The 27,540-nt window shown below is 35.9% G+C and overlaps 1 protein-coding gene across 1 annotated transcript in view; it reads left to right on the plus strand.

Moving 5' to 3' along the window:
* The window catches only part of LOC145688461 (uncharacterized), a 239,993-nt gene that overhangs the window by 198,444 nt on the left and 14,009 nt on the right, over positions 1-27,540 (plus strand). Inside the window, exon 14 of the mRNA XM_081762724.1 lies at positions 3,931-4,089. Within this exon, the coding sequence (XP_081618850.1) occupies positions 3,931-4,089 (159 nt within the window). The remainder of the gene's footprint in view (positions 1-3,930; positions 4,090-27,540) is intronic.

The raw sequence follows: 27,540 nt of genomic DNA on the forward strand, positions 1-27,540 counted from the left end.
TATATTGACCTGTATAACTATATCTTAAAGTTAGAAATAATATACACAAGCAGAGCAGATAAACAGGCAGAATCTTTATTAAGCCTATTACTCATATTACATATTATTATTAGCTATAATAATAATGATAACTAAATTCCTGGCGCAACAGCCTTTAGAAGGCCTGGACTTATGGCACTCATTTCTGTGGGGTAATGTGTTTAGAGCTCTGCACGGGCTCGGGCTACTATGATAACCGTAATGGGGTTAGCCATACTGAGAGCTTTATACAGTTCTACCTGAGTTGGAGCGGCAACGCAGGAATCTAGTTACAATGAAGGATTTATAGTAGGGACAAGTAAACCCTTAGACTTGACCTTCGAGGAAAAAATTGGTTATGTTTTGTCGCGAGCTATATATAGATTTACAAAGCTTTCAGTTTTTCTATAAAGATAAGGACGGAAATAGAACGTATTCATATGATACTAAGTCCATATATCAATTTTGACTTAATTCGAATTGATCTCATGCGATGTATAAGGTAGCAAATGCTGTTTAACGTATACCAAGTACTATATTGTAATGTTATAGAGTGGATATTATTATTATTATTGTTATTATTATTATTGTTATTATTATTATTGTTATTATCCCTTTGTGTTAGCGAAATATTAATGTAATTGATATGGATAGTTCAAGCTAGCATACACACACACAAAAGATTGATACATAATTCTTACTTACATTACTGACCCTACAATTTTCTTTTGCCTCATGGCCCGCATATCGACAGAATATTCCTATGAATAGGCATGACCAAAGAACAGTGGGCAAAAAAACCGAACTGTTATTGAGTACATATACAAGAAGCATGTGATCCCAAAAATCCATTTTTATATGTCAGTCGTTGAGGAACCGTGCAACTTCTAATGCTAGTTTAGTTGCAGATTTCCAAAAGTGTCAGACGTTAATTGATGATGAACTTTATTTTGATACATCTTCAACAATAATGACCCAGAAAACATTGATACCATCCTTTACATGGTATTGCAGAAGCGAAGATCGATAGTGTATTATAGAAACTTTTGGCATTTCGTATAAAAGGTTACAACACCGTCTGATGAAGTGCTGAGCACATACCTGTGACAGAGGATGAGGGAAGTATTGGCGAGACCGGTTCCCAAATCTGAATGCTGAACACAGTCGGCAGCGAGTTCAGTGTTCTTTCCAGGTATAGTTTTTCCTCTTCCCTCGAAGTTGAACGTCCCGCTGGGCTAGAGCTAATATGTATCAAATAGGTCCAAGTGTGGCCCCAAATCACTTTGATTTCTCCTCGGACAAACTTTTCTATAGGAAAACGTAAGCTAGTGCTCGCTCGTGAGCAGATAATAAATCTTTATAAAGAGGATACAAGTAGGTTTTAGTAAGATTCGTGATTCAGAATATCACTTACATCCACCACTTCGATCCTGAGACAAAACAAGTTTGAGAGCAGTAGAAAACCCACCTTATCTCCACTTCCAAAATAAATACTCATGTGGGACTGTTCAGGGTAAGGTGGCCAGTGTTTTATGGAACTCTGAGAGCATTCTTATAATAGACTCTTTAGCAAACAATGATACGTAACTGGAGTATACTATTGAGGCGAGTAATTGAAAAAAAAATGTGAGATCGTCGTGACAAACTGTCTAAAATCATTCTGATGCCCAAGACAACATGAAGTTCATAGGTTTAACAACAAACTGCGAACAAATAAAATGTTGTCTTACAAATTTTAGTATCCTCAAACCTTTCCTTTGTTTCCTACTACTTTAATAATAATAATAATAATAATAATAATAATAATAATAATATAATAAAAATAAAACTTGGTGCTAGTAGTGATGAAGGAGTTATTAGTGCTAACACGATTTCCTGAACATTGAAACTCCGAATTTATTTTGAAATTTACAGAAATTTTATGAGTCGATGTAAGAAGTGATTTGCTAAGGAGAAATCACATTGGGATATATGGAAAAAGTTTTACACCTGTACGACTTATTATTTTTGGATAGATTAGAAAGTTGTAAATCACCTCCGTGTATTACATACGCTATAAAACTGTACGGCAAGAATAACTGAAAAGTTAGCCAAACAAAATAATAATAATAATAATAAATAAATAAATAAATAAATAAATAAATAAATAAATAAATAAATAAATAAAATTACCCAGTGAGATTCGATCCAGCTTCAAAAGTATTGAATTCTCACAAAAAGAAAAACACGCATGGCTATCGAAACAACTACAAAGTTTTATTATAGTTGTATAGATAGAAAACGAACATCTAACAAATCTCCTTGTTTTTTAAAACAATTTTTATGGTCGAAAAGCGTATGTGTTTTATTTAAATCAAGTTTTCTGATTTGCCAAAGTATTATTTTGTTGTAATACAGGGTGTCCAATATACAGTGCAACCCGGAGTTTGGGATAGTAGAGCTTTTGAACCTGAAGTGATACACGAATGATGGTTATACCAGAATGAAGCCTTGTTCAGGCATATATTTTTAAACTAGGAAGCAACGATTGAAGTACACTAGGAACCACACAGTGTTGCCAGATGTAACCGAAGATGTATTTTTTTTTTTTTTTTTTTTTTTTGCAAAATATGTAAATTGACATAACTCATACGTAGGGATGTTCTGTCGTTAATTTTCAGCTTGTTTAGTTGGAGTAGCTTGGAAACTATGAGCAGAAAAAAGAATTTTTCATTTCCACCGATAACTAATCGGATGAGGCCTCTGTAAGGGGGAACTAGGGAAATCGTAGTTTTCATAAATTAACACTCTGAATTGGCAACCCTGCTGATGTTTCAGTGCATCAAAAGGTGTGTTTTAAGGATCTGTCTACATTATGCAATTCCTGAAAACAATGAAAAACAAGCTTTGAAATTATCATGATAAAATGTTTACTTACATGCACCCGGCAACACTGCTATTCATTTCTATGGGGCTATTTAAAGCAAGAGCTATACAAGAACAATCCTGGGACTATTCAAGACCTGGAAACGAACATTCCCAGTGCCATTGAGAACATTAACACGTCTAATCTTCGTAAAGTTGCTGCCAATCTTGTGAAACGTGTGAATCAGTGTTTGAATCAAAACAGGGGACACTCCCAGCATCCACTGTAGAGCTGGTAACTCATTTCTGATTGTAGCAGTGTTGCCGGGCGCATGTAAGTAAACGTTTTATCATGATAATTTCAAAGTTTGTTTTTCATTGTTTTCAGGAATTGCATAATGTAGACAGATCCTTAACACACCTTTTAATGCACTGAAACATCAGCAGGGTTGCCAATTCAGAGTGTTAATTTATGAAAACTACGATTTCCCTATTTCCCCCTTACAGAGGCCTCATCCGATTAGTTATCGGTGGAAATGAAAAATTCTTTTTTCTGCTCATAGTTTCCAAGCTATTCCAACTAAACAAGCTGAAAATTAACGACAGAACATCCATACGTATGAGTTATGAGTCAATTTACATGTTTTGCAAAAATATTGATTTACACCTTCGGTTACATCTGGCAATACTGTGTGGTTCCTAGTGTACTTCAGTTGTTGCTTCCTAGTTTAAAATATATGCCTGAACAAGGCTTCATTTTGATATAACCATTATTCGTGTATCACTTTAGGTTCAAACGTTCTACTATCCCAAACTTCGGGTTGCATTGTATATTGGACACCCTGTAGTATCACTACATTAAATAACAAAAGAGAAGCTGAGTATTTCAAACAGCTGTGTTCAGAAGTCTCGTTTTTTCCCTATGATTTCCCCTCCTATTATTTCGAATGCGTTGTTGCCAAACCGATAATTTTAAGGGACTTTAAAAAATTCAGGTGCGCAATTATGTTTTGGAAATGTGTACATAAGAAATAGACTTACATTAACCTTTGATATTTTATGTTGTAGCGTTCTGTTGATAAATGCTGACGAACTGAACATTACGTCAGACGATATTGTGGAATTACACAGTGCCATCTCTCTCTTTAAAGAAGAAGCTGGGTATGATTTAGATGAAAGTTTGACTGTAGAAGCTGTAGTGGAATTGTGTAAAAACAGAGAAAACAGGTAAGATATTACTAAACTGTAAGCTCAATTATTAGTTACCAACTGTCTGATCTTCGAAGTGTTTATTCATACCGCTTCAACATAGAGGATAGACTAGATTGCATTTTTAACTTATTGAAATTGGATGGTGTTCATGTGTATGTTATGCTAATCATAAAGTTTGACGTCTCTTATTGGCATCTCTTTAAAAATGCTAAGAAAGTTCAGTGCCGTAATATGTTTTGCTATCTTTAGAAATTAAATATTTTGTAGTTTTACAAGACATGAGACATGTTGAAACTCAGATGCTAGTTCCCGAGGGAAAAACAGAACTTCATTTAACCCATATCAAATATCACGCAGTATTTTATAAAACCCTTTATATATATATATATATATATATATATATATAATATTCACAATTGAATTAAAGGCAAGAATGCTTGTTCACTATCTAATTGAAAAAATGTACAATATCCTTATTCAGAAGCACAGTGTCACGACGTTTTAGAACCAATAGAATTTAGTCATCAGTCGAAAGGAAAAGAAGGATTAAAATATTGGCAAAAACAATAGAGTTACTAAACTAACCACTAAAGTCACAATTTGCGCTGCAAACGAGTTGCCCTTTAAACCGTACTGCTGTATAGCAAAAGCGCGCTTGTTTAGTACTGTGTGTTATGAATGACGTTTGTTTGGACGAAGAAAATCCCGATTTCTTGTGGGCTTATGGCTGTACAGAGAGATTTAAAGGAGAAAATTATACACCATTTCACTCTTATGTTACACTTGTCTTTAGATATCGGAAAATTGTTTATCTGTAAAAGTATTTTTAATGTTTAAAATCAAGGTTATTGTCGTGGTCCACTTGTTCCTCAACTGCAGGCTTTGCTCAACTGCCTCAAAAGGTAAACGTTTGTATTTGCATCATATAGATAGGGCTCATAGCGAGTCACTTTTTTTTCCCTTTTTTTTTTAATAACTAAAAGTGGCTTTTTTTTTCAAGTTGGTCACTAAAAGTTACTTTTTTTTAAAAAATTTGTCACTAGAAGTTATATTTTTGGGAGGTAAAGTGACTTTTTCGTCTGATTTATGTTTTGCATTGGCAGTTTTCTAAGAAAAATATTATAAAAATAAATGGAAAAAGGCAGAAACTTGTTACTCGTTACTCTTCTGAAAGCTTCAGTACTTGCTGCCACATGTGAAACAGTCAGCTTTATTCTCACTTCAGCTTTTATTCTTTCTAAAGTACAGTGGACGGTTGGTGGATGCTTAAGCTGTCAATGTGGGGTTGAGAACCCTTCTCTATTCTTTCTTCTATCATAATAGTCTTTTAGTTTTCTCTCGTAATAGTTAACGCTTCGTTCAACGTTGTATGTGTGTGTTTGTGTGGTTCATCATATTCATCTTGTGTTATGCTTTTTGTATGTTCTTCTTAAAAGTAGGTGATGAATTTGAATATTTCACGGCTTTGAGAACTCCCAATGCTAAGTTAAATATAATGTCTGGAATGAAGTAATTCGGAAGTAAGCCAGAACTGGTTCCATTTACTCAGAAGCTTCTTATATCTGCTAAGTCTGCTTAGCGTAACTACAAAGCATACTTAGAAAACCTAAGAAAGGAGGAAGCTCAAAAAGAAGAATAAAGAAGAAAAGATGAAACAAAACAACAAACAGAGAGAGGTGATGGAGAAATTAACAAAGGGAAAAAGGGGCATGATGAGATTTTCGTTACTTTTTCGTGTGCTTTTGGTCACTTTTGAACTATTTACAAGAGACCAGACCACTATGAGCCCTGTGTATGAGGAGACATTTATAATTCTATAAAAAATTTAAAGAAATTAAAAATTACAGAAGAACCAAGTGTAGTAAAGTTCATAAGTTGAATGGCTGCAGAGAGGAATAAATATTTTTAATACAGCCAGCATTATTTTATTACTAATTAGACCATTTAGTACACGGTTTTTGTACTTACACGATATTATAAACTGCATGAAACGATAACAATGACGCATCAGTGTGTAACAATTTAAACTTCGCTCTCATTCCACTTCAGTTGATCTGGAATTCTAGATAAAACCAAGAAGTAACACAAGATAGAGTGTAATATACTAGCAATGAGGAACACGTGACCAAGACGTGTTCCCTCGACTGAGATTCGACTGCATTTTCATGATGGAAGTCTCTCAAGTACTCTTATAACGTTCTCATTTAATTACACAGTTTGTTATAAGGAAGTGGGACACGAACTTGAGGAAACGAGAAAATATTGCGGAAGAATTAGGCAAGGAAATCAAAATTTATGATGTATATTATGGATTTTCAAGAACTTATATGGAAAGTTATTTTTCATTATTGAAGAGCGAGTTCGAGATAAAAAGAATGTCGTGCGAATAACCGCTTAACTTGAGATGTTGGACATATTATTACGTAAGTTAACAAATCACAAAGTTCAGGGATGTCTTCAACCATGACAGCATTTTTGTATACAGGCAGGTTTTGAGATACTTTAGAGAATACATCGCAAAAACACCACAGTCAGGATTGTAACTTCGTGATGGTAACTTACGATTATCGAAAATGAGTTTCAACACATGCATATGTAACTTTATTCTCTTTCCATAATAATTCCTCAGGAAATGACGTAAATTAACCATTCTTTTTCCTTCTAGGATTACCTTAACTTTTTCGTGAATCAATGCAGTTTATTGCATTTGTTCTTCTGTCGTATATCACTAAGTACCAAAGACCTTACTTCTCGCCCTGGCAGTGTGAATGGAGTGTGACATCACAATGAAGTATTCAGCCAAGACTTCGATAATTCCAGTTTTTGTTAACTAAGGAACCCTGAAAAGTGCACGCACGCGAATGTAAAGCATAAAGGTTTACTGAAGGTGTCGCTTATAACATATTAACGTAAGTCAAAAAGTGAGCTCTCAGTGAAAATGCCAACAATCGTGCAATTGAAAAGAAGTCGTCTCTGTGTGTCCAGGAGGATTTTAAAATTGAATAGGCTGTTGTAGAATGCAGTTAACACTTTCATTTCTTCGTTTACGAGCTTGAACTCAGTCAAGTTGATATAATTGTAATGGTGTGGGTAGTTTTTTGAGGTGAAGATTTGATGCAAATCTTCAAATATTCAGGATATCTACAAATATTCTCCCCTCCGTCAGTTGACGTGAAACTACCTCTATGAAAATCGTTGCGGAAGTTCCGCAGAATTGTGAAACATGGATATTTGGATAGGGCACATACTAGTTCTTAAGTGAAGTCTTACCCGCCCACGGTAGGTCCCATAGTATTGGAGCTATGGACATTTAAAGTTTATTTTTTTATGTTTTCTGCAGCCTATAACTCTGAGATGACGGATTTGTGCATCCAGGTTGGTCTATACTTTTTGCTTTATTTTGGTGTCAGGAATCACCTCGCAAACATTTTCGGTGTTGTTTTGAAACACCCTGTATATCATCGCTACGGAAAGAGATACTAAACTCAAATCTAATCGTAACGAAATGCCTTGACCAATTGACTCCGAAGATGAAAATTTCGAAGTTCCGTGAGTTAGTGCATTGTTGTATCTTATTAACCCTTTAGAGACAGGGTGATTTTTGGCGTTTTCTTAGACTTTCAGTTAATGAATTATAACTCAAAGAATGTTTACTCGATTGATATGGTTGATACCTCGTTTTTTAAGAAGAAGAATGTTGCAATTTTATGAAATAAGTTTGCATTGTTGCCAACGGGAGGGAAATTATGGAGGAAAATGTAAGTTTGAAAATAGACAAAAATTCCCTAACCGAATTTTAGGATTTTTTTGAGCTTGCACCACTGTTGCCACATGGGTAAAAGTCCCCTCAAAAATTCTTTGGTGTTTTGACAACGCACAGTGGAAACGTGAAGTCATTGGCCGCCATTCAAAGACAGAAAGAAAAAAATCTCTCGTTGTGCACACGAAATTTTGACACTTTTTTCCGCTTCGGAAGCAAAAATCAACATTTACGCATTTGCTGCAGCTTACCTAATTATTTTATTGAAATTTTCAATGGTGCATTTTGTTGGCCAAAAACGAGACTCAGATACTGGTACGTTTGTTTCAATGTTGCCAACAAGATGGAAATTATGGAGGAAACAGTGGGATATTCTTTGAATTTTTCACCTAAAATCGGGAATTAAAATTTTCTATGGCTTGAAATATTGCTACTAGACAGACACAAACTATCAAAACTTTGGTGTCCCACTAATATATCCTACAAGTATCGTGACGATATCTAATAATGTAAGCATGTCATTAAAAAATTATCTAATTCTACCTAAAAAAAATCACAATTATCTTTCCACTTAGAGAACAAGGTCTACTGTAAACCTCAGCTGTACTTTCTCTCTTTCTCTTTATCCAAGTGAGACCTTCTATGGTACATTGTCTAGGCTAAAGACGAGGCTTTCAGACACTGGTAAATTTGTTCCCATGTTGCCAACAAGAGGGAAAAAGGGATATTTTCCGAATTTCCCCCTAAAATAGGGAATTAAAAGTTTCTGTGGCTGGAAACACTGTTACCAGACAGACACAAACTCTCTTAAGATAAATTTTTGCACACCACTAATATATCCTACAAGTATCATGCCGATATCTAATTACCCAATTGTAACAATCTGTATCGTAAACTGTGTTTATTTGACACCACTTTTGAGATCTCAGCAAATAAATTTTTTGTATGAAATGTTTTAATGCAGTTTTTAGAGTTCTAACCTATACTTTCTAGTTCATACTGCCAATTACTTTTTTACAAAGAACTTCTGTTAAAAAAATAAATGTTGCCGGGCCACTTGCTACCAGGGCATGGGTAGGGGTCACTTGCTACCAGGGCATATAATTGAATGCCAATTCAATGTACTATGCAGTGAAGCCCGGTCTATGGGGGGACTTGAAACACCAACGTCTGAGGATTATTCTAATAAAATTTGCATTAAAAAAATTCAACATTTTGATGGAGTTGTGGGAGAATATATGTTGCAAAATGTAAAATAGTTCACAAAATTTTTTAAAAAATCTAGTAAATGAAGAAAATAATGAAAAGAGCTCCAATCTACCTCACATAAAACTAGAAGTTATCCTTTTCATGAAAAAATATTGACTATGTCTTCAATTGAAGCTTGTGGTATTTTTCCCACTATTTGAAAATTAGTTTTCGACATATGGCAGTAATAGTACTAAACCAAACTGAACTAATAAGAGAATAAAAACTTGTGAATATTGTAATTAATAAATGTTGTTGATGAAAGTGTTCATATGTACACTATTGACACATGTTGTATCACATAATTACGAAGTGTGCTGCTCTTTGAAGTGCCATTTATTGAGCTATGGAACAGAACATATCCGTCTGACATTCACGACACTTGGATGTTGAATTTGTTCTTTAATATCACTGACATCATAGCAACACTGATCTGTTTGTGGGCCACTTCTAATGAGACGCACCACTCATAGTCATAGTGCTTATCGTGTAGTCTTTGTAAGGAACATCCTCTATTGCGCCAGGGAAGAATTCTCCTTTGTATTCCACAATTACAAAAGTTTTCCATCTCATATCTTTTCGATTGGTCCTATGTCTGTGAAATTTCCTCCTTGCCTTCTCTCTAGCCACCTTCAACTTTATTTCTCTATTGTTGGATTTCTTCTACCAAGTCCGAGTCAAAATCTTCCTCCTTGAATTCACTGCAAACCGAGAACTCAGAATCTGATTCACTACTGGTGCTATCATATCTCTGCGAACTAGCTTTAATTTGTGGTTTTGGTCGTAGAAGTTTGTGATGTAGAAGGTTTGTTCACAAAATCTGACGTACTTACACTTTTTCCAGGAGTGACATTCACTTTCCTTTTTTGAGATTCTCTTCATTTATTATTGTCTTTATATATATATATATATATATATATATATATATATATATATTTTGCGGCAGTCGAGTTGATCGAGACGGGTCAAATAGTCACGATACTGACGTCCCCATTAAACCTTACCCATTCCATTCCATTCTTTTCAGTGTACTTCTGAGTATTCCATATAGTTGCTCAGCAGCGCGTTGTGTCAATTCATTTCTTTGAATTTTATTTAACACCTCAGTTAATTTTTCTGGTGTATAGTCTGCGTAAGCGCGGCAACCCGGCTTCCTTTTATACGTTCATGGCATTTTTGTTTTATTTTACAGTTCTGTTAACACAAGTACGACCATAAAATAATAAGAATATATACCGTAATTTCGTTTACTGGAACATGAAATACATATTTGCATGTTTATATTCCTATTTGCACTGGGAAACAGATCTAATTATCATGGTGTCAAGTCACCCCCCACATAGTCAAAATTCATAGGGGTAAGATGGACACAGGTCAAATTCCCAAAATTCCCATTCAAAATAAATTACGAACTTCGCAACTGTGTTTATGTGTTTACGAAAGATTGATTAGGAACTAGTACGATTACGAGATTTTTCGCTCTCAAACTATAGCCAATGTAGATTAAATTTGCAGAATTTCAAAACTATATACGCATAGGTCCAATGATAAAAACGGAAACAGTTACCCATCAAGTTATTTGTTTTTATTGAAAACACTGGCGATGATAGCCAAGACACTATAAAACATTACGAGACTAACATCAAGGCAGTTTTTCAAATAGTTTTTACAAAAACTTCAATTGAAACTTTTTTCCCATTTTGGGTTCATGACACCCCGCAGGACTCAAGCCACCCCATCTTACGGTACTTGCTTTTGTTCAGTAAGGACTAATGTTCGACTGGCGTAAGTTGACTTGCGTTCGTACGTATAGGTACGGATTTATAAACATAAATTTCGAAAATTTCTGATTTTTCTACCCAAAAGTAGGGACATTATAATTTCCCTAGTTGGCAATACTGATCGCGGGGTGGTCCAATTGATCTCAACTATTAGGCATCCATACGAGGTATATATACATGACAAGTCCTAAATAGATCTCTCTAAGATGAAGGAAACTATAGGGGTAAAAGGAAAAAAAGAAAGGTGGAAATTCAAAAATTCTCGAATTTTTGACTTTAGGTTCAAATTTGAGAGGGAAATTCGACACTCAGGAAAAAAAAATACCATCGGGATAAACTGTGGTTCAACCATATTTTGCATAGAAAAAATCATCCCGATATCTTAATTAGTGTTCACACAGCAGAGTATTAAGTGGCATACCCGTGTGTGCCACTTTCCCGACTCTGTCTCGAAAAAGTTAAACGTTTTCAGTGTATTAATGCATGATTTTACTGAAGTAACGTGTCGCTGGAGTAAAAGATTTATTTATCAATTGGTTTGGTGTTTGAAAACAATAATGAGCTTTATATCAATTTGTTTCCAGTGAAAATGTAACTTTGGAAGCTAATGTGCAATCACGAATCACCATTATTCAAACTATATCGTGTAACGGAATAAGTCTAAACAGTGTCATGTGGTTCGGATTCCACGTTAATCAGTAGGTCCACGTCTCATATAGCCTCGCTGCTGAACGGGACGTTAAACTCAAATTCAACTCAACTCAAGTCTAAACAGTGGTGATTTCAGGGGATAGTTCTGGGGGAAAATTTTCTCCTCGTAGCAAAGGAATTCCCGGGGTATTTCTCAGTTCGGGCTAAACCTCGGCTACCAGTATTTTTGCAGTACTAGTTTCATTCCCTGATTATTTCCCGTTTCCGTCAGAACGAAACCTTTTGAAATCATTATTGATAGTACGTTCTTTAATCTATATCTGTCTACCTATCTATTAAAATGCTACAATAGCAATAAAAACCTTTTTTTCTAGCCCGCAGGCTAGCTACCCTGTAGAGGGCTACACCTTCTTGGAGGGAAAGGTTGCAAAGGAAACTATTTTGGATGTGGTAGGACTTGCGTTGGGCTATGGGATGTTCCTTTATTAATAAATACTTCAGTTGGAGGATCATTATGGGCTTTGCGTCCATAATCATTATTGAAAAAAGTAACACATAACACATATATGAACATATTATTAATTATAAATATAAATATCATATAAATACAAAATAATAATAATAATAATAATAATAATAATAATAATAATAATAATAATAAGATTAAATAATTCAGGATAGGTTGATTAGAAATTTTATATGGGCAAGGATGAAGATGAGGGATAGAATGAGGTGCAGATAACGTCACAACACATAGGAGATGTTAGCAAGGACAAATGCAGGTTATCTTCTGCCTAGGGGCGACGCTAGGCCAATGAAGACGGGGGAAGGCCCTGTTAGAGACAGAGGTTGATCACTGTGCTTGATGCGATGGATATATATACGGAAGATGAGCATGCAATCGATGGTCCTGCAAGAGTTCTAAGTCGGGATGATTGGGCGGCAAGGTATAATAATACAATGTAAACAGTAAATTTAGAGGGAGATGGTAATATCAAAGGCGTGCCGATGAAAGTGCAAGGTAGTGCATGGTGGCTAACAGGATTGGTTGTTGCTGCATATAGCGGACAGTGATGAACTTGAGGCGAAGAGACTCAAGGTGATAAAGGAGTGTAGGAAAAGTAATGAGTGAATATAAGTGTCGAGTAGGGTTGGGAAGAGAAATGCGATGAGCAATGCGGAAGGCATGACGTTCAAAGGTGGCAAGTTTGTAGTAGTAGGAGACGGGAGTTGATATCCAAGCAGTGAAACCGTATGTGAGGACGGGGCGGAGAAAAGCTTTGTACGTGTTGAGGATAATTGTGGAGCTGGGACCTAATGTAGTGCCAGTGAGACGTTTGAGAAGATTCAGACAATTGTAAACTTTGGTTTTAATGTAGTTAAGATGAGGAAGCCAGGTGAGATGGTGGTCAAAAACAATACCTAGGTAAGTTACTGTTTTAGATGGACGGATCAGTGTACCTTGAACTGACAGAGAAAGAAGCGAAGGATTCCGGTGAGTCTTGGAACGTTTGCCTGGTGGTAGAAATACTATAGTCTGTGTCTTGGAAGCATTAATATTGAGGTGCCATTTGCTACACCATTGCGAGAAACGATTTATAGATTCCTGTAAGATGATGTTGATATGGCTGATGGTGCGACGAAGGGCAAGGAAGGCTGTATCATCTGCATATTGAAAAGGATACACATCGTCTGGAAGAGAAGGGAAGTCGGAAACAAACAGTAAATAGAGCAAAGGAGACAGAGCTGAGCCTTGAGGGACGCCAGAGTTCAGGAAGACGGGATGCGATAGATGATTGTTGATATTAACATATGTGATACGTCAGGCCAAAAAGTGAAAAATAAAGCGTATGTAGGACATGAGCAATCTAAATTTGATGAGTTTGAAAATGAGTGCAAGATGCCAGACTTTATCAAATGCTTTTTCTAGGTCGAATAGAACAAGGCAGGAGGGGCGGACTGAATTATAGTGATTGGTAATACGAACGCCAGTGTTCCAACCTATAATTTTTGATTTCAAACCTTTCATTTACGGTTATGTGATTTCACGTTTAACAAAGACAAACATTTTAAAAGTGTGTATACTTTAAATAAATGACTTAATTATTTCTTTTTCATGAAGTTTATGTTTCAAAATTATTGTTCAAAGCCTTTGTATTTTAATAATACTTCTCCACAATCAATGCCAATGAATCGTGTTGCCATCTTTCGAGTTCTTTTAAACTATATGTTTGTGGACGTTTATATGTTTTGGCCAATTCTTTCGACAATGAGATCTCGGAAACTACAGGCTCTAGAGATACGACGTTTTCACTGATCGATTGCAAATTTTGCGTAAATTGTCCAGTTCTAATTGAATATTTAAAAGAGATGGCCATTATTTCTTTATTACAATTTTACGGGCACACTGGAAGTGTTGAAATTAAAAAAAAAAAAACTAAAGCATCATATCCTACGCATTATACATTCCAACACCACAGAGCTGTATATTGGGGTTGTATATGTCTCAGGCGTTTGTTTCATGGCCAAATAATAATGAAAAAGGAAGGATAATTATTTCTCCAGTCTAAGATGAATCTTGATTTTTGGAGTGTTTTGCCCAATGAACACAATATATAACTGACATAATTAATTGCATAATTAATGTAATGTATTTGCTTATTACATACTGCATGCAAGAAGAAAGGAAACACTGGTCATACATGAATTTAAAACTCCAACCGGAAGTAGGCTCAAATCTTGCAAACGATGCGAGATATTGAGAAAAAAATAATCGAAAAAAATCTCCCCTATATGACACCCATTGCCATTATTATTATTACTTTTTTTTATCAAGACGTCTTTCACTTGTGTCTGTAAGGAAATTCATGCTCATATGTGAATGATGCACTGTGTAGAGAGCGCAGGTTCAGCTAGTCTATATATTAAAATGTTAGGTTTATATGTTTGTCGCCAATCCTTTCGACAATGAGATCTCGGAAACTACAAGTGCTAGAAACATGCCGTTTTCAGTGGTCGATTCCAAATTTTGTGTAGATTGTCCAGTTCTCATTCAAATTTTCAAAAATTGCGTCGTTATTGTTCTATTCAATATTTTAAGGGCTGTTTTGAGCTCATAAGATTAACATTGTTGCAGGCCGAAACTACGGTTAGGCAACCAGTAGAGATGTTAGGTATGGCGGGTTGACGGACATTACAGGCGTTTTGATTAAATCGGAATGGCAAAGCTCATTGCATGCTCGCAACTTGAAAGGCCTCAAGAGACGCAATGAGGCGTACTCAGACAGATATGGATTTGTTAGGAAAATATATTTCCACTTGATATCGTGTTACTTCTACAAATTTTGCTACAAGCTCATTCCAACATCTATACATAGTAATTCATTTCCTTTGCGAGTCTCCTATCCTTTACTTGTGAGTCAATCCATCTGAAGTGGTCCAAAGATAGTGAAAATGGTTGCTCGGTCATCTCCTAAAACTATAAAAATTTGAGTTTGACGAACCTTGTGTATGAGAAGGTCAATAACACTATTCACATTGTCGTATGTACAAGTGGTCCTGAATGGCGGCCATCTTTGTTGTCGCTGAAGTGCCAATTTTGGCATTTTCAAGCGTTTACGAAAACTGCAGTTGCTCAGGACGAATTAGATGAACACCAAACAAAAATGAATGTTTACAGGAGAGACAGAAGTACGAGGAGAATATATAGTCTTGCTTCTAAATAAATATGCAGGATTGCAAATCAATACATGAAGTCACCAGAAAAAGTACAGAAAATTACAGTTTTAAAGGGACTGTATTTTGGAATGGCATAAAGTGGGCGTTCGTAAATTTTGTGCTGAATACTATTACATGTAAAGAGTATGCAGAAATCTCAACAGCTATGATACTATTAGCACTGTAGATTTATGGGGGTTCGAAAGTTGAATTTTGTGATTTTGATGCGAATATCTCAGAAGGGCAAAGTTCTAAAAAAAATTGCTCCTTAGGCCACAAAGCAATTCTGTATGTGAATAAACTATTACAAAAAAAAATCATTACTGATATTACATGAAGAAAAAAGGTAAGGAGATGGTAAAAACGCAAAGAAAGCACGTGCATGACGATGGTCGTAGCCCGCAAAAATTTAAATGTTTTGATATATTTCATGCTAGATCTCAAAAACTACGCATGGTGCAGCAATTAGGCCCGCTTTTGTTTGTGTTCAGTTGTGGAAAAGCTTACAAGTGGCGGTTGTTCCATCTTTCTAGCTCCATGATCATTACCACGTCTATATGGTGAGGGGTTTAGCTCACAGTGTGGAACACAAACCTCCACAAAAAGCGACAGAACTTCCTTGGTTACATTTATATGATAATGAAAAACGAAGGACGACCATTTCTCCAGGCTAAGATGAATCTTCATTGTTTGGAGTGTTTTTCCCAATGAAACAATATATCACTGACTAAGTTCACCTTCAAAACACTGCAAAGAGGACTACAGGCTTGTGCCCTCCCCGCCCAGACCCAGTTGTGCCCCCCAGAAAAAATTTTGGTCCACCAGTGGGTGTTTAGGCAAATGAGCTTGCCAATTTGCCTGTTTAGCCAATGAGTTTGCCAGTTACCCAGTTTGTTTAGCCAAATGAGACAAGCGGCCGCCGCCTGGGCTCCTGCCTGTCGCTTTCACCAGTTCGTCTACCACACAACTTGCCAGCAGCTCGGGTTTAGCGTAGGATGACCAAAAAGTTCCAGTTCTGGCGGAACCGGTTCTTGCAGATCCGGTTTTCAGAACCGGTTCGGGACCCGGTTCCAGACCTGGATCCGGAAACCCGGTTCCGGAACCGGATCTTCTAGAACCGAATCCAGAGCCGAAAACCGGTTCCACCAGGAACCGGTTCTGGCCATCCCTACTTCAAAGGCCTCAAGAGACGCAATGAGGCGTACTCGGACGGATATGGATTTACTATAAAAAAAAATTTCCACTTGATATCGTGTTACTTCTAGAAATTTGCTACAAACTCACTCCAACAAATTCACTTCCTTTGTGAGTCTCCTATGCTTTACTTGTGTGAGTAAGGAGGCATGCACAGTAGGAAGGAGATCCATGGTCATAATAGAACGATGCGCTGAGTAGACAGTGCAGGTTCAGCTAGTCTATATATTAAAATGTTTATATGTTTGTCTCCAATCCTTTCGACAATGAGATCTCGAAAACCGAAAGTGCTAGAAACGTGCCGTTTTCGCTGATCGATTCCAAATTTTGTGTAGATTGTCCAGTTCTGATTGAATATTTAAAAAAAATGGCCGTTATTTCTTTATTACAATTTTTTAGGGGTGCACTGGAAGTGTTGAAATTTTAAAAAAGTAAAGCATCATATCCTATGTTATACATTCCAACACAACATTGTTGTATATATGGGGGTGTATATATCTCAGGCGTTTGTTTGATGGGCAAATGATAATGAAATACGAAGAAGAACCATTTCTCCAAGCTAAGATGAATCTTTATTGTTTGGAGTGTTTTGCCCAATGAACAGCATATATCACTGATATTATAATTAATTGTACATGTAATGTATTTGCTAATTACATACTGCATGCAAGAAGAAAGAAATCACTGATTATACATGAATCAGAAAATTGTACCAAATCTAAAACAATTGAAGGAAATAAACTTGTAAATCTTTTTCTCCATTCATTGACATGCTGCAGTCCCCTTCCTCTTCGTCATTCGAGTATATATTTTTTCTTCACAGGAGATTTTTCTTACCCCACTGACCTATGGATTGAAACTGAAATTCAAGCATATTAAAACTTTTTTGTGGCGGTGGATTCGAATACGAGTTTTTCCAACAGAAGTCCATTGCACTAACCACCCATTTATCAAAATCAAACAACTGAAGCTTTACAAAATCTTTTAGTCCCTAAAGACGCTTCACATACGTACTATTCGGCAAGAATGCAAAAAGAAATTTTAATTAATATGCTAATTAGCGCAAACTAAAACGAAAATTTTGCATTGCGTGAACGAAATTCGCTAGGATATGACGTCAAACATCTCTGCTCCTAACACAAGCTCTGAATTCTCGAATCCGGAAGCAGGCTATTTCTCGGAAATAGACCAAAATATTGAAAAACTAATCGAAAAAATCTTCCCTTTACAATACCCCTTGCCGATTATCATTACGATATATACATATACTGAATTTAATATACTTACCACAATTCTAAGTCCAACCGAAAGTACACTCATATTTCGCAAACGGTGCGAGATATTGGAAAAAGAATCGAAAAGTCTCCCCTTTATGACACCCCTTGCGGATTTTCATTACAATACATAAATATACCAAATTGCATCTCACTCGACAATTGGGGCTGCGTTGGCTCAGTAGTAGAACGTTCACCTCTGGTGTATGGGGTCCCTGGTTTGATCTCAGCTCGCGCCATTGGACATTGTAGTTGACAAACACCGTGTGTGTGAGTTTTCTCTGGTTCTCCCGTTTCCTCCCTCTTTCTTCATTTCACCATTTCATTCATTTCTCATAATCACCGTCTTCTTTAACCTACCCGGCATAATCGTGGGACATAAAACCCAAAGATTTCATTTTACCCTGGACACTTCCAATTACAATCGGAATTAGGATCATATCTCGTAAATGGTACGAGATATTGAAAAAATAATAGAAAAAAAATATCTCCTATATAATAACCCTTGCCAGTTGTTATCAAGCTACATACATATATACTACATTTCATCCTCTACGACAATTCTAACTAAAACCGGAAGTAAGGTCATGTTTCACAAACATTGCGATATATCGAAAAATAATTGGAAAATCTCTCCTTTATGATCTCCATTTCCCTTTTTTTTTCTTTTTATCAAATTACATACATGTATCATATTTCACCTACTTACAACAATTCTAACCCAAAACTGTAAAGCCTTCCCCGCTGGTCTACGGACTAGCGTGCACGGCTTTGGTGTAAAGAGTCCTGTTTTCGATTCCCAGAGGGAGCATACAAAAAGAATAGTTCAGATTAAACTTTAAAGTGTAGGTCGACATCTCATATAGCATCTCTGATGAAAACGGGCGGTAAACGATAATCAATTAATCAATAAAAACCGGGAATAGGATTGGATCTTGCAGACTGTGCGAGATATTGAAAAAATAATTGAAGATATCTCTCCTTTATTACACCCCTTGCCGATTCTTATCAAGATACATACATAGACCAAATTTCACGTCCCTACGACAATAATTGTAACTCCAAAACCGCAAGTAGAATCATATCTCGCAAACGGTGCGAAATATTCTAAAAATAATCGACAAAGTCTCCCCTTTATGATACTTCTTTGTCGATTTTCATTATGATACATACATATACCAAATTTAACATACATACGACAATTCTAACTGCAACTGGAAGTAGGCTTAAATCTTGCTAACGATGCGAGATATTGAAAAAAATATCGAAAAATATCTCCTTTTATGATACCAATTGCCAATTTTTATCAAGACGTCTTTCACTTGGGTCTGTGAAGGGACATGTACAGATGTTTTGAGGAATGATAAGGAGATTAATGCTCATATGAGAATGATACGCTGTGCAGGTTCAGCTAGTCTATATAAATAAGAATAATGGCTTTATTCAGAGTCATTTTGACGTATGATTAGTGTCATACTAAATGTTTGACTACTGCAGGAAACATATGTTAATCGAACTCTTTAATGTGGCAGTAATCACGTGTCGGAACGACTTTGCATAAGGCCCAAAGTGACTATGTTTGTCACTTAACAACTCTTGAACCACCTGACCGATCTCTATCAAATTTTTAACATGGATAAACTTCGGGCCTGGGGTGGCTTTTATCATTTCACTTTATGGCGCAGCTTAGGGGAGGGTGATCGGGGGGAAATACATAAAAATAATTGAAAATGACCAATATTAGTGTCGAATCCATAGTTTCCTGGGTTACTGAGATGAACAGTGACACTTCCGATGCCGCTTAAATCCAGAGATATATAAAAATGATCGAAAATGACCGATATCAATGCTTCAGTAATAGTAAAAAGTGACTGACTAACTGAACATATTACTAATTTTTCTTATTTTAACCCACCGAAGTGGGTAATTGACACTAGTTAATTATAAAGAAGGAAAGAAAAAGAATAGAATAAGCGTTCTCTGACCAAGAATTTGAACACAAAAATTCAAATAATATTTTGAGAAAGATCAGCAGTCCTATTTCTGTACTCTAATTGGCCATTCACTTAATAGTGAGTTTCCTGAAAACCATGTATTAATCAAACTTGTGATTAATCCGTCTAATCAATCAAACCAGAAGAGTCTTTCCTTCACCCTTTAGGATTTTTGGTAACTTTTGTATCGTTTTATCGTTTTTGATCTCTTATTTAGGTTCTATAACAGGTATTTAAGCCGGATTCTTTTTGTTGGTCAAGTCAAGGATGGACCAAAGAACACCCCAGATGCGTTTCGGAACCGGATGGTCAGCTTGGCAAAGCCAAGTGAGGGCGGAGGGGCGTGACTTTTTTTTTATTATTATTAAGACAAGTTTCAAATATTTGTGGAGCACTTCTGAAAATCAGAACAGCTACTGCTTCCTTACTATTACCAAAAACATGAAAATCGGGTAATACTGGGAAATTTTTCGTAAAAGAATTTTTAAAAAAATTTTTTGCGTCCCTCTGGCACAGACCTATGTTCACGTAGGGATCTGAATTTTTTAAGAAAAAATACACTGTTATATACACAATATGTGTGCAAAATTTCAATCTTGTATCTTGGAAACTGGGTAGACAAGCAAAAAAGTGTATATGACCATATGCCAGGAAAGGCATGTTATAGAGTTACGGCCATTGAGACGTCTGAGGCTGTGAAATAGTCACATTCTGGTTGCCCCTTAATGTGACTCAATTTAAACCTCAACAGCTCACCCCCTAATTAAGCTAGGAAAGTAATTTTAGTATCAATGTGTTCCTGAAGGATGAAGCTTTCGATGGATATGTATTTTCTGTAAGACAACACGACACTGCACTAGAATATTTGCGACAGTTGAAACATGTTAAATGATACTCTTTTAACTGATAAGCAGTGTGGTAATTGAAGGGAGAGAAAGGGGTGAAATTCCCAGGTACCTCTGAACACTTCCCCGGAACCTCTTTCCCTTTGTGTTTTCTAGGGGGGGGGGACTTGGTAATAGTATGGAACCTTCATGTGTAATTACAAAATTAAATTTATAAGCAAATAAGAAACTAAATCATCAGTTTTTCAACTTACTACTAAAGAATTTGTATCAAAATGGATTTTACTCCAAGAAGACTAGAGATGCAAGAAAAGCCGGCTTTTTTGAATCGATAGTTTTTTGCACATAAAAAGCCGGCGAAATTTTGGCTCTTTTCATTTTCATGATTTTTTCTATTTGAATAGCTTTCTTATAGTATACTCTAAAGTTAAATAAGATTTCATGACCTAAATACCATATTTCGCTCTGGAATTCACCATCATGATGGATGGAGCATATGTTTTGTGAATTAAGGTAAACATACAGTACGTAGTATTTGAAGGCAATTGTAGAGGATATTTAACTTTATTTCAACTTATGAGTTATCGACATTTTTTTCTTTTCTACATCATTTCTTTTTAGTCATCCGTGTTTCATTTCCTAGAGATTAGTAGACCTATTCTAGCTTCTAGCACATAAGTTAAACTTTTGTTTTTCAATATATCCGTCAGAGCGAACGTTTGTCAGTATATCTGTTGTACTGTACTGTGCGTACTTCCACATTCTTGTTATACTGTTGCTGTGCAGTGATTTAGCAATAATCTTCCGGATACAACCTTGAATACAGTTTTATAGAAATAATCAGTAGTGGATTCAGAAAAGTATTTTGGGAGGTGTTTCTCTGCTTAATGTTTGGTTTTTCTAAAATTTCCTAATTTTTATTTGGGAGGAGCTTGAAGTTTATGAGTATAGACATAACTAATATTTCGTTTTGTTTGTATTCAGCAATAATCTTCGGGATACAACCTTGAAGACCATTTTATACTGATAATCAGTGGCGGATTTAGAAAAGTATTTTATTTTTTTATATTAATGTTTAGTTTTTCTAAAAATACCTAATTTTTATTTGAGGAGAGCTTGAAGTTTATGAGTAAAGGCATAACAAATATTTCAATTGTTTTACAAATTCCGTAATTTCGGGGTACAGGCTTCAATCTGTAAGACATCCCCACCCTATAACCCCTTCGCAAATCCGTCACTGCTGGTAATTAGTAATAACAACGATTTAAAAACGATAAAGGAAGTCGGCCAGGATTCACAGTACACGCATTATCTCTACATTCACAGATGGAAGTAAGAAAAACTTTTGTCAAAATGGTCGAATTCGGGGTTGAATCCCGGACTTCCCGATAGAAGTGCAAAAACTAACCACTCACTCATGGATGTTGTGCAGTTGTGCTTAACTTAAATATATTCTCTCTCTCTCTATGGCTTATGGAATGCCGAGTTCACAAAAGCCCTCCACTGACTGATCCTTAGCCAACTGGATCCAGTTTTTACTTTGTATTCCTATTTCTGCGAGATCCATCTTAATATTGTCCTCTCATCTGTCCCTAGGTTTTCCTAATGCACGTTTTCAGATTGGATTTCCAGTTAAAACTTTGAGAGCGTTCCTACCTTCTTCCATTCTGGCTGTATGACATGCCTACCTGAGCCTCCTAGACTTGATGACTGTAACGATGTTTAGTAAACCGTATATATTATGCAATTCTTCGTTATGAAGTTTCCCCCATTCCCGTTCCTCTTGGGTCCGAATATTCGTCTCAGGATTTTATTTTCAAATACTTTTAGTTTGCATTCTTCCCTCATCGCAAGCGACCATGTTTCACAACCATACAGAACAACAGGCATGATTATCGTTTTATATATTTTAAGCTTTAAATTCCTCGACAGAATTCGCGACGACAAAATATTTTGAACTGAATAATAACACGAATTTCCTGATTTCAGTCGACATTCAATTTCTTTGTGGATATGATTTTGGTCTGGTGATATTGATCCCAGATATTTGAAAGTATCCAGTTTGTCGAAAGATTTATTTGATATTTTAACGTATCCACAATTTGCAGTATTATGATCCCGGTGAACTTCCATGTATTTAGTTTTCTCTGCATTTACTTCTAAACCAATGTCGCTTCAAGCGTTTAGTAAGGCCTATGCATTTCTTTCTATTGTTCTATCATCCCCTATTAAATTTACATCATCAGCATACGCCATAACCTGATGAATACCATTCAGCTCTAGGGCCTGGTTGCTATCTTTAATTTTCCTTATAGCGTACTCCGGAACAATGCTGAATAATAATGGCGACAACGCATCTCCTTGTTTGAGACCATTATCGACGTTGAAGCTCATGGACAAGAATTTTTCTACCCGGACTTTACTCTGGGATTCATTTAAACAAATTTTAATTAATCTAACTAGCTTTTTTCGGTATTCCGAATTCTGTAAGAATTGTACAATACTTCCCTCCTAATTAAGTCGTAAACCTTTTTAAAATTAATAAACAGCTGATGTACTGGGTAATATACTCCCATTTCTTTTCGAGTATTTATCGAATAGTAAATATCAGGTCGATAGTTGATCGATTTCCCTAAATCCACGCTGATAATCTCCAATAATTTCTTCTGCGTATGGAATCAATCTTGTCAATATAATGTTAAGAGAAATGCCTCGCTACTTATTACAATAAGCTTTATCGCCTTTCTTGTGAATTGAAACAGTGATTGATTTTTCCCACTCTTCTTAAATGTATTCCATAGGGTTTTTTTTTTTAAGCAAAAAAGTTGAATTCCGGTCATTAAAAATTCAGAAATCTTCAGGACTGGGTAAACCGTAATGTTGGTTATAAGCCTAGGAAACCACACGATCAGATTAATGGTCTATTACGCATATGATCCATGAACAGAAAATTCGGTACTTGCCCGATTCTAAACAAGCTTTAGGAACAGTCAGTGCATTATGGAATTCGGAATTTTACCGATTTTGCAGATCCGAAGCACCTAATAGGTGGTAGCAGATTATTACGTACGTGATCAATGAATGAAAAATTTGTTCACGTATATTTCATACAATGTATATGAAAGTTAAAACTTAAAAGTTTCAAGAATGTGCAGAACCACCCGAAACCAAGCTCTTGATGTGCAGCCTTTAAGATTATCATATAAATGTATTTCTCTCATGTTTATTTTATTTTGTTTCAAAAAGAGGATGTGTGATATTTTGAAGTAAAAATACTACATACAATTTTGCTAGTTATTTGTGTATTATTTTTTAAAATAAACGTACTTACTTTTGTGTATAAGAGGTTAAAAAATTATTACGTCTATTGGTTAATCCTTAGGAATTCATAATATAAATATGTTAACAATTTTTAAAAAATCTTTTCGAAATTCATGGTTTATTTAAGGTTTTATATTATTACCTACATCAACCACTAATTAAATGAGTTTTTGTGCTGTAGAGAAGTGAAGCAAAGTCTGCTTTATCAATTTAAAGAAAATTTTGAAAACAGCCCAAAATTTCCCAAGCAAAAAAGCGAAGCAGAAAAAAGTTTTTTTTTCTTTTAAAAAAAGCAGGGTTTTTTTTTCCGAGCCCTTGCATCTCTAAAGAAGACAGAGTATGAAGTTTTAGTACTGTGAATTATCCGAAACGCTGAAAAGTAACATCTGAACAGGGAACAGGTTGAGATGTGTTGCAGTATCTCAGGTTTAGTTCTGTGTTTCGTTAAAAACTATTTTACTGTAAATAATGGATATAAGATAGTTTGCTTTTTTTTTTACAAATATCTGTTCTATCTTTTTTGTATAATACACAGGGGTGTAGCCAAGGTGGGGCCCATTGAGGCCAGGCCCCCCAAATAGTTTCCTGGCCCCCCCCAAATGTCCAGCTTTTATAACATCATAGAAAAATTATCTCGCTTCATTCATTTAAAAGTAACAAAGTTTATTGACAATTAATAATTTATAGTAAAATAGTATGGAGAAATATTGTTTTTCCATACCGATCGAAAAATAGTATAGTATCTTCCTTATACTGATCAAAAATAGGATACTTTTTTGTGACAGCAGATTACACAATTTACTACGATTTATATTAACAGTTTGAAGGCAAACATTTTAACAAGGTACTACAAATACAGCCATAAAACAAAGGTACTAAACTGATTTGTAAGTACAGTATCATTTTATATGCTTTAACAAGTGTTCTAAAAGACATAGAGGATGGAAAATTTGGTGAGAAAGAATGCCTTTATTCAATTGGATTTCATTCGCTCTCTTTTATTTCTACTCAGTGTAATAAAATAATTATGTTTTTTTAGTCACGAATAATAAATAAATATTTTTGTTAGGAAACCGTAAAGAAATTAAGTGAAATTTCAAAGAAAATCAATGTTGTGTAGGTAGGTTCTGTATACAAGGTCTTAAATTTAAATATAAAGGTAACCAAGAAAAGTTTTGTTGCTTTTTCACCCACTACCTTCGAAAATCGATATGTCACCTAACCTGGAAGATCAAAAATAGTCCCCATCAGCATGACGACCTTCTGAAAACGTTCTGGAAGGCCATGGAATCCATCGCGGTAGAACTTGGTGGGCCGTGAAACGAAGAAAGTATCAGGTGCATTTTGATCTTTAACTAGGGATTTGAACTGAGGTCCTCAAAGCTGATTGTCCAAAGAATGGAACAGGTGATAATCGGACGGTGCAATACCCGGGGAATATAGTGGTTGCAATATTGTTTCCCATCCAAGGCGGAAAATGGTGTTCTGAGTCATCCTAGCCACGTGGGTCTTAGCGTTGTCCCGTAAACGAGGACCCATTTGCAATTCAGACGTGATGGCTCCAGAGTTTTGAGTTTTTGTTGAGCACAGCTCAACTGTTGAGACTACACAGTTGCATTGATACTCTGACCAGCTGGTAGCAGTTCCCGATGCACGATGCACCAAACACACAGAAGGACCTTCTTCTGGTACAGTGCTGGTTTCGGCTGTTTTGAAATCGGTTCATGGGATGCTAACCAATGATGACGGCGCCGTGGAGCTTCGTATAGAACACACTTTTTATCACATGTCAACGTCCTGTCCAGAAATGGCTCCGAAACAGTAAATAAACACAGGCGACTGCCGCGTTGCCTTCTGGCCCGGAGTCAAAATATGTGAGACCCATCGACCCAACTTGTAGTGCTTCACAAGTTGATACATGTGCTGCCAAATGGTTTCTCCACACACTGAATTGTAGTCCCAGTTCCTCTCTGTACATGTGTTGGTATTCTGGCACGTGGTGTTTTCGGGTGTTTCGTCATCGTCCTTAAACTTGTTAAACCATCGCTGTAATGTCCGCGTCGTCACGACACCCTCACCAAAGGCCTGGCATATCTTCTGTCCCGCTACAGCGGCGTTTGACCTCCATTTGAACTCGTTCAGCATACATGCTCTTATGACTCTCTGTGGATGTCCCATGTTCCCTCTGTCTTTACGCAAGTTCACGGTGTGTCGGAATTGCCACAACCAGGAAATATGTTGGATGTACCCACACCAGCAACTGATGTTCGCCTTATCTCCACTCGCATTCAACTCACGGTGTGAGGTCCAATTGAACACAGACCTCCACGGAAAGGGACAGAACTTTCTTGGTTACTTTTATAGTTATGCACAAAAGTATAGCGTTTAATCCCGGGCAGTAGTTCTTGATTAAGCATAATAAAAACTATCTTGAATATAATTTATGAATAATAATAATAATAATAATAATAAGCAAAAATAGTGTTTTCAGTTTTCCAGAAGGAAACCAAAATTTTCCTTTCTTTCAGGCCTCAAAAACACTAGCAGCAACACATTTTTTGGCTTTGTACATTGTAGCTGCCCCCCTCAAAAACGACGGCCCCCCTACACAAACCTGCTGGCTACACCCCTGATAATACACCCCTTTTAAACTAGAAGGTTAACTACTTTGAATAAATAATTATCATAATTGCAGTTATGCATATCGTAACTTAAATTTAACGTTGTACTCTAGTGATTACACAAATTACAATTATGAGCACACTTTACGTAGTGCTCTCACAGAGGGTACCCAAGCACCTTAATACGCTATGTAGGGGAGACCGGGCCTGGTTGAAACATTCTTAACATTTGCCCACATAACCTTTGTAATATGTATTTGAAATTCACAAAAAATGAACCAAATTAAAGTTTGAAATCTCACATCGTATTATATACAGTTTCATCCTTTTATTGGTCCACATTACGGAGTAAAACACGATTTTCTTCAGGTCTACAAGTGTCACCGTTCACGGGCCAGGTTGAAACACACTGTAAGGTTGATTGAAACAAGGGAAATATATTATTCTAAGTTTTATTTTAGCATTTATGAAATTAATTAGCTATCATATAATGTGAATTCTATACAAATTGTGAAACAGATCAAAACTATTTTCATAGCCATTCAGAAAATATGCTTGTTACAATGATAGAATATAGCATTGCAGTACTGCATTAGTTGCTATGTAGCTTCGCGAAAACTGCATCCTTAATCATAGTCGGAATTGCAGTTCTGGCATACGAAAGGAACTGTTCCATCAGTGCACATTTCATGAGCCCAAAAGTGGCATGATGTACATTTAACCCACTTTTCACGAGGTTTGCTGTTAGAATATGCATTCCAACAAAAAATACAAAAGTATTCATCTTCTGAACTGGAACTGGAGTAAATTTTTTCTCTTTCTTTGATTTCTTCTTTGGAGGTAGTTTCTTTGATTTAGTAAACAGTTTCTTTTTCGGTAGTACTACTAAGCTTGTGCTTCTTCTTGTTTGTAATTTCTGAAATTTCTAAATTATTTCAATTATAAGAACTCAAATCATCTTTAAAAAATAAATTCATTGTTTACATAAGCCTTGACTATATGAAAGTATAAGCGAGATTGGTTAAAACACTAGAAAATTAAAACACTACAATATTACAAA

The sequence above is a fragment of the Thermobia domestica genome, chromosome 6 (genome assembly GCF_964235325.1).
Source record: "Thermobia domestica chromosome 6, izTheDome1.hap1.1, whole genome shotgun sequence".
In the NCBI taxonomy this organism is placed as follows: Eukaryota; Metazoa; Arthropoda; class Insecta; order Zygentoma; family Lepismatidae; genus Thermobia; species Thermobia domestica.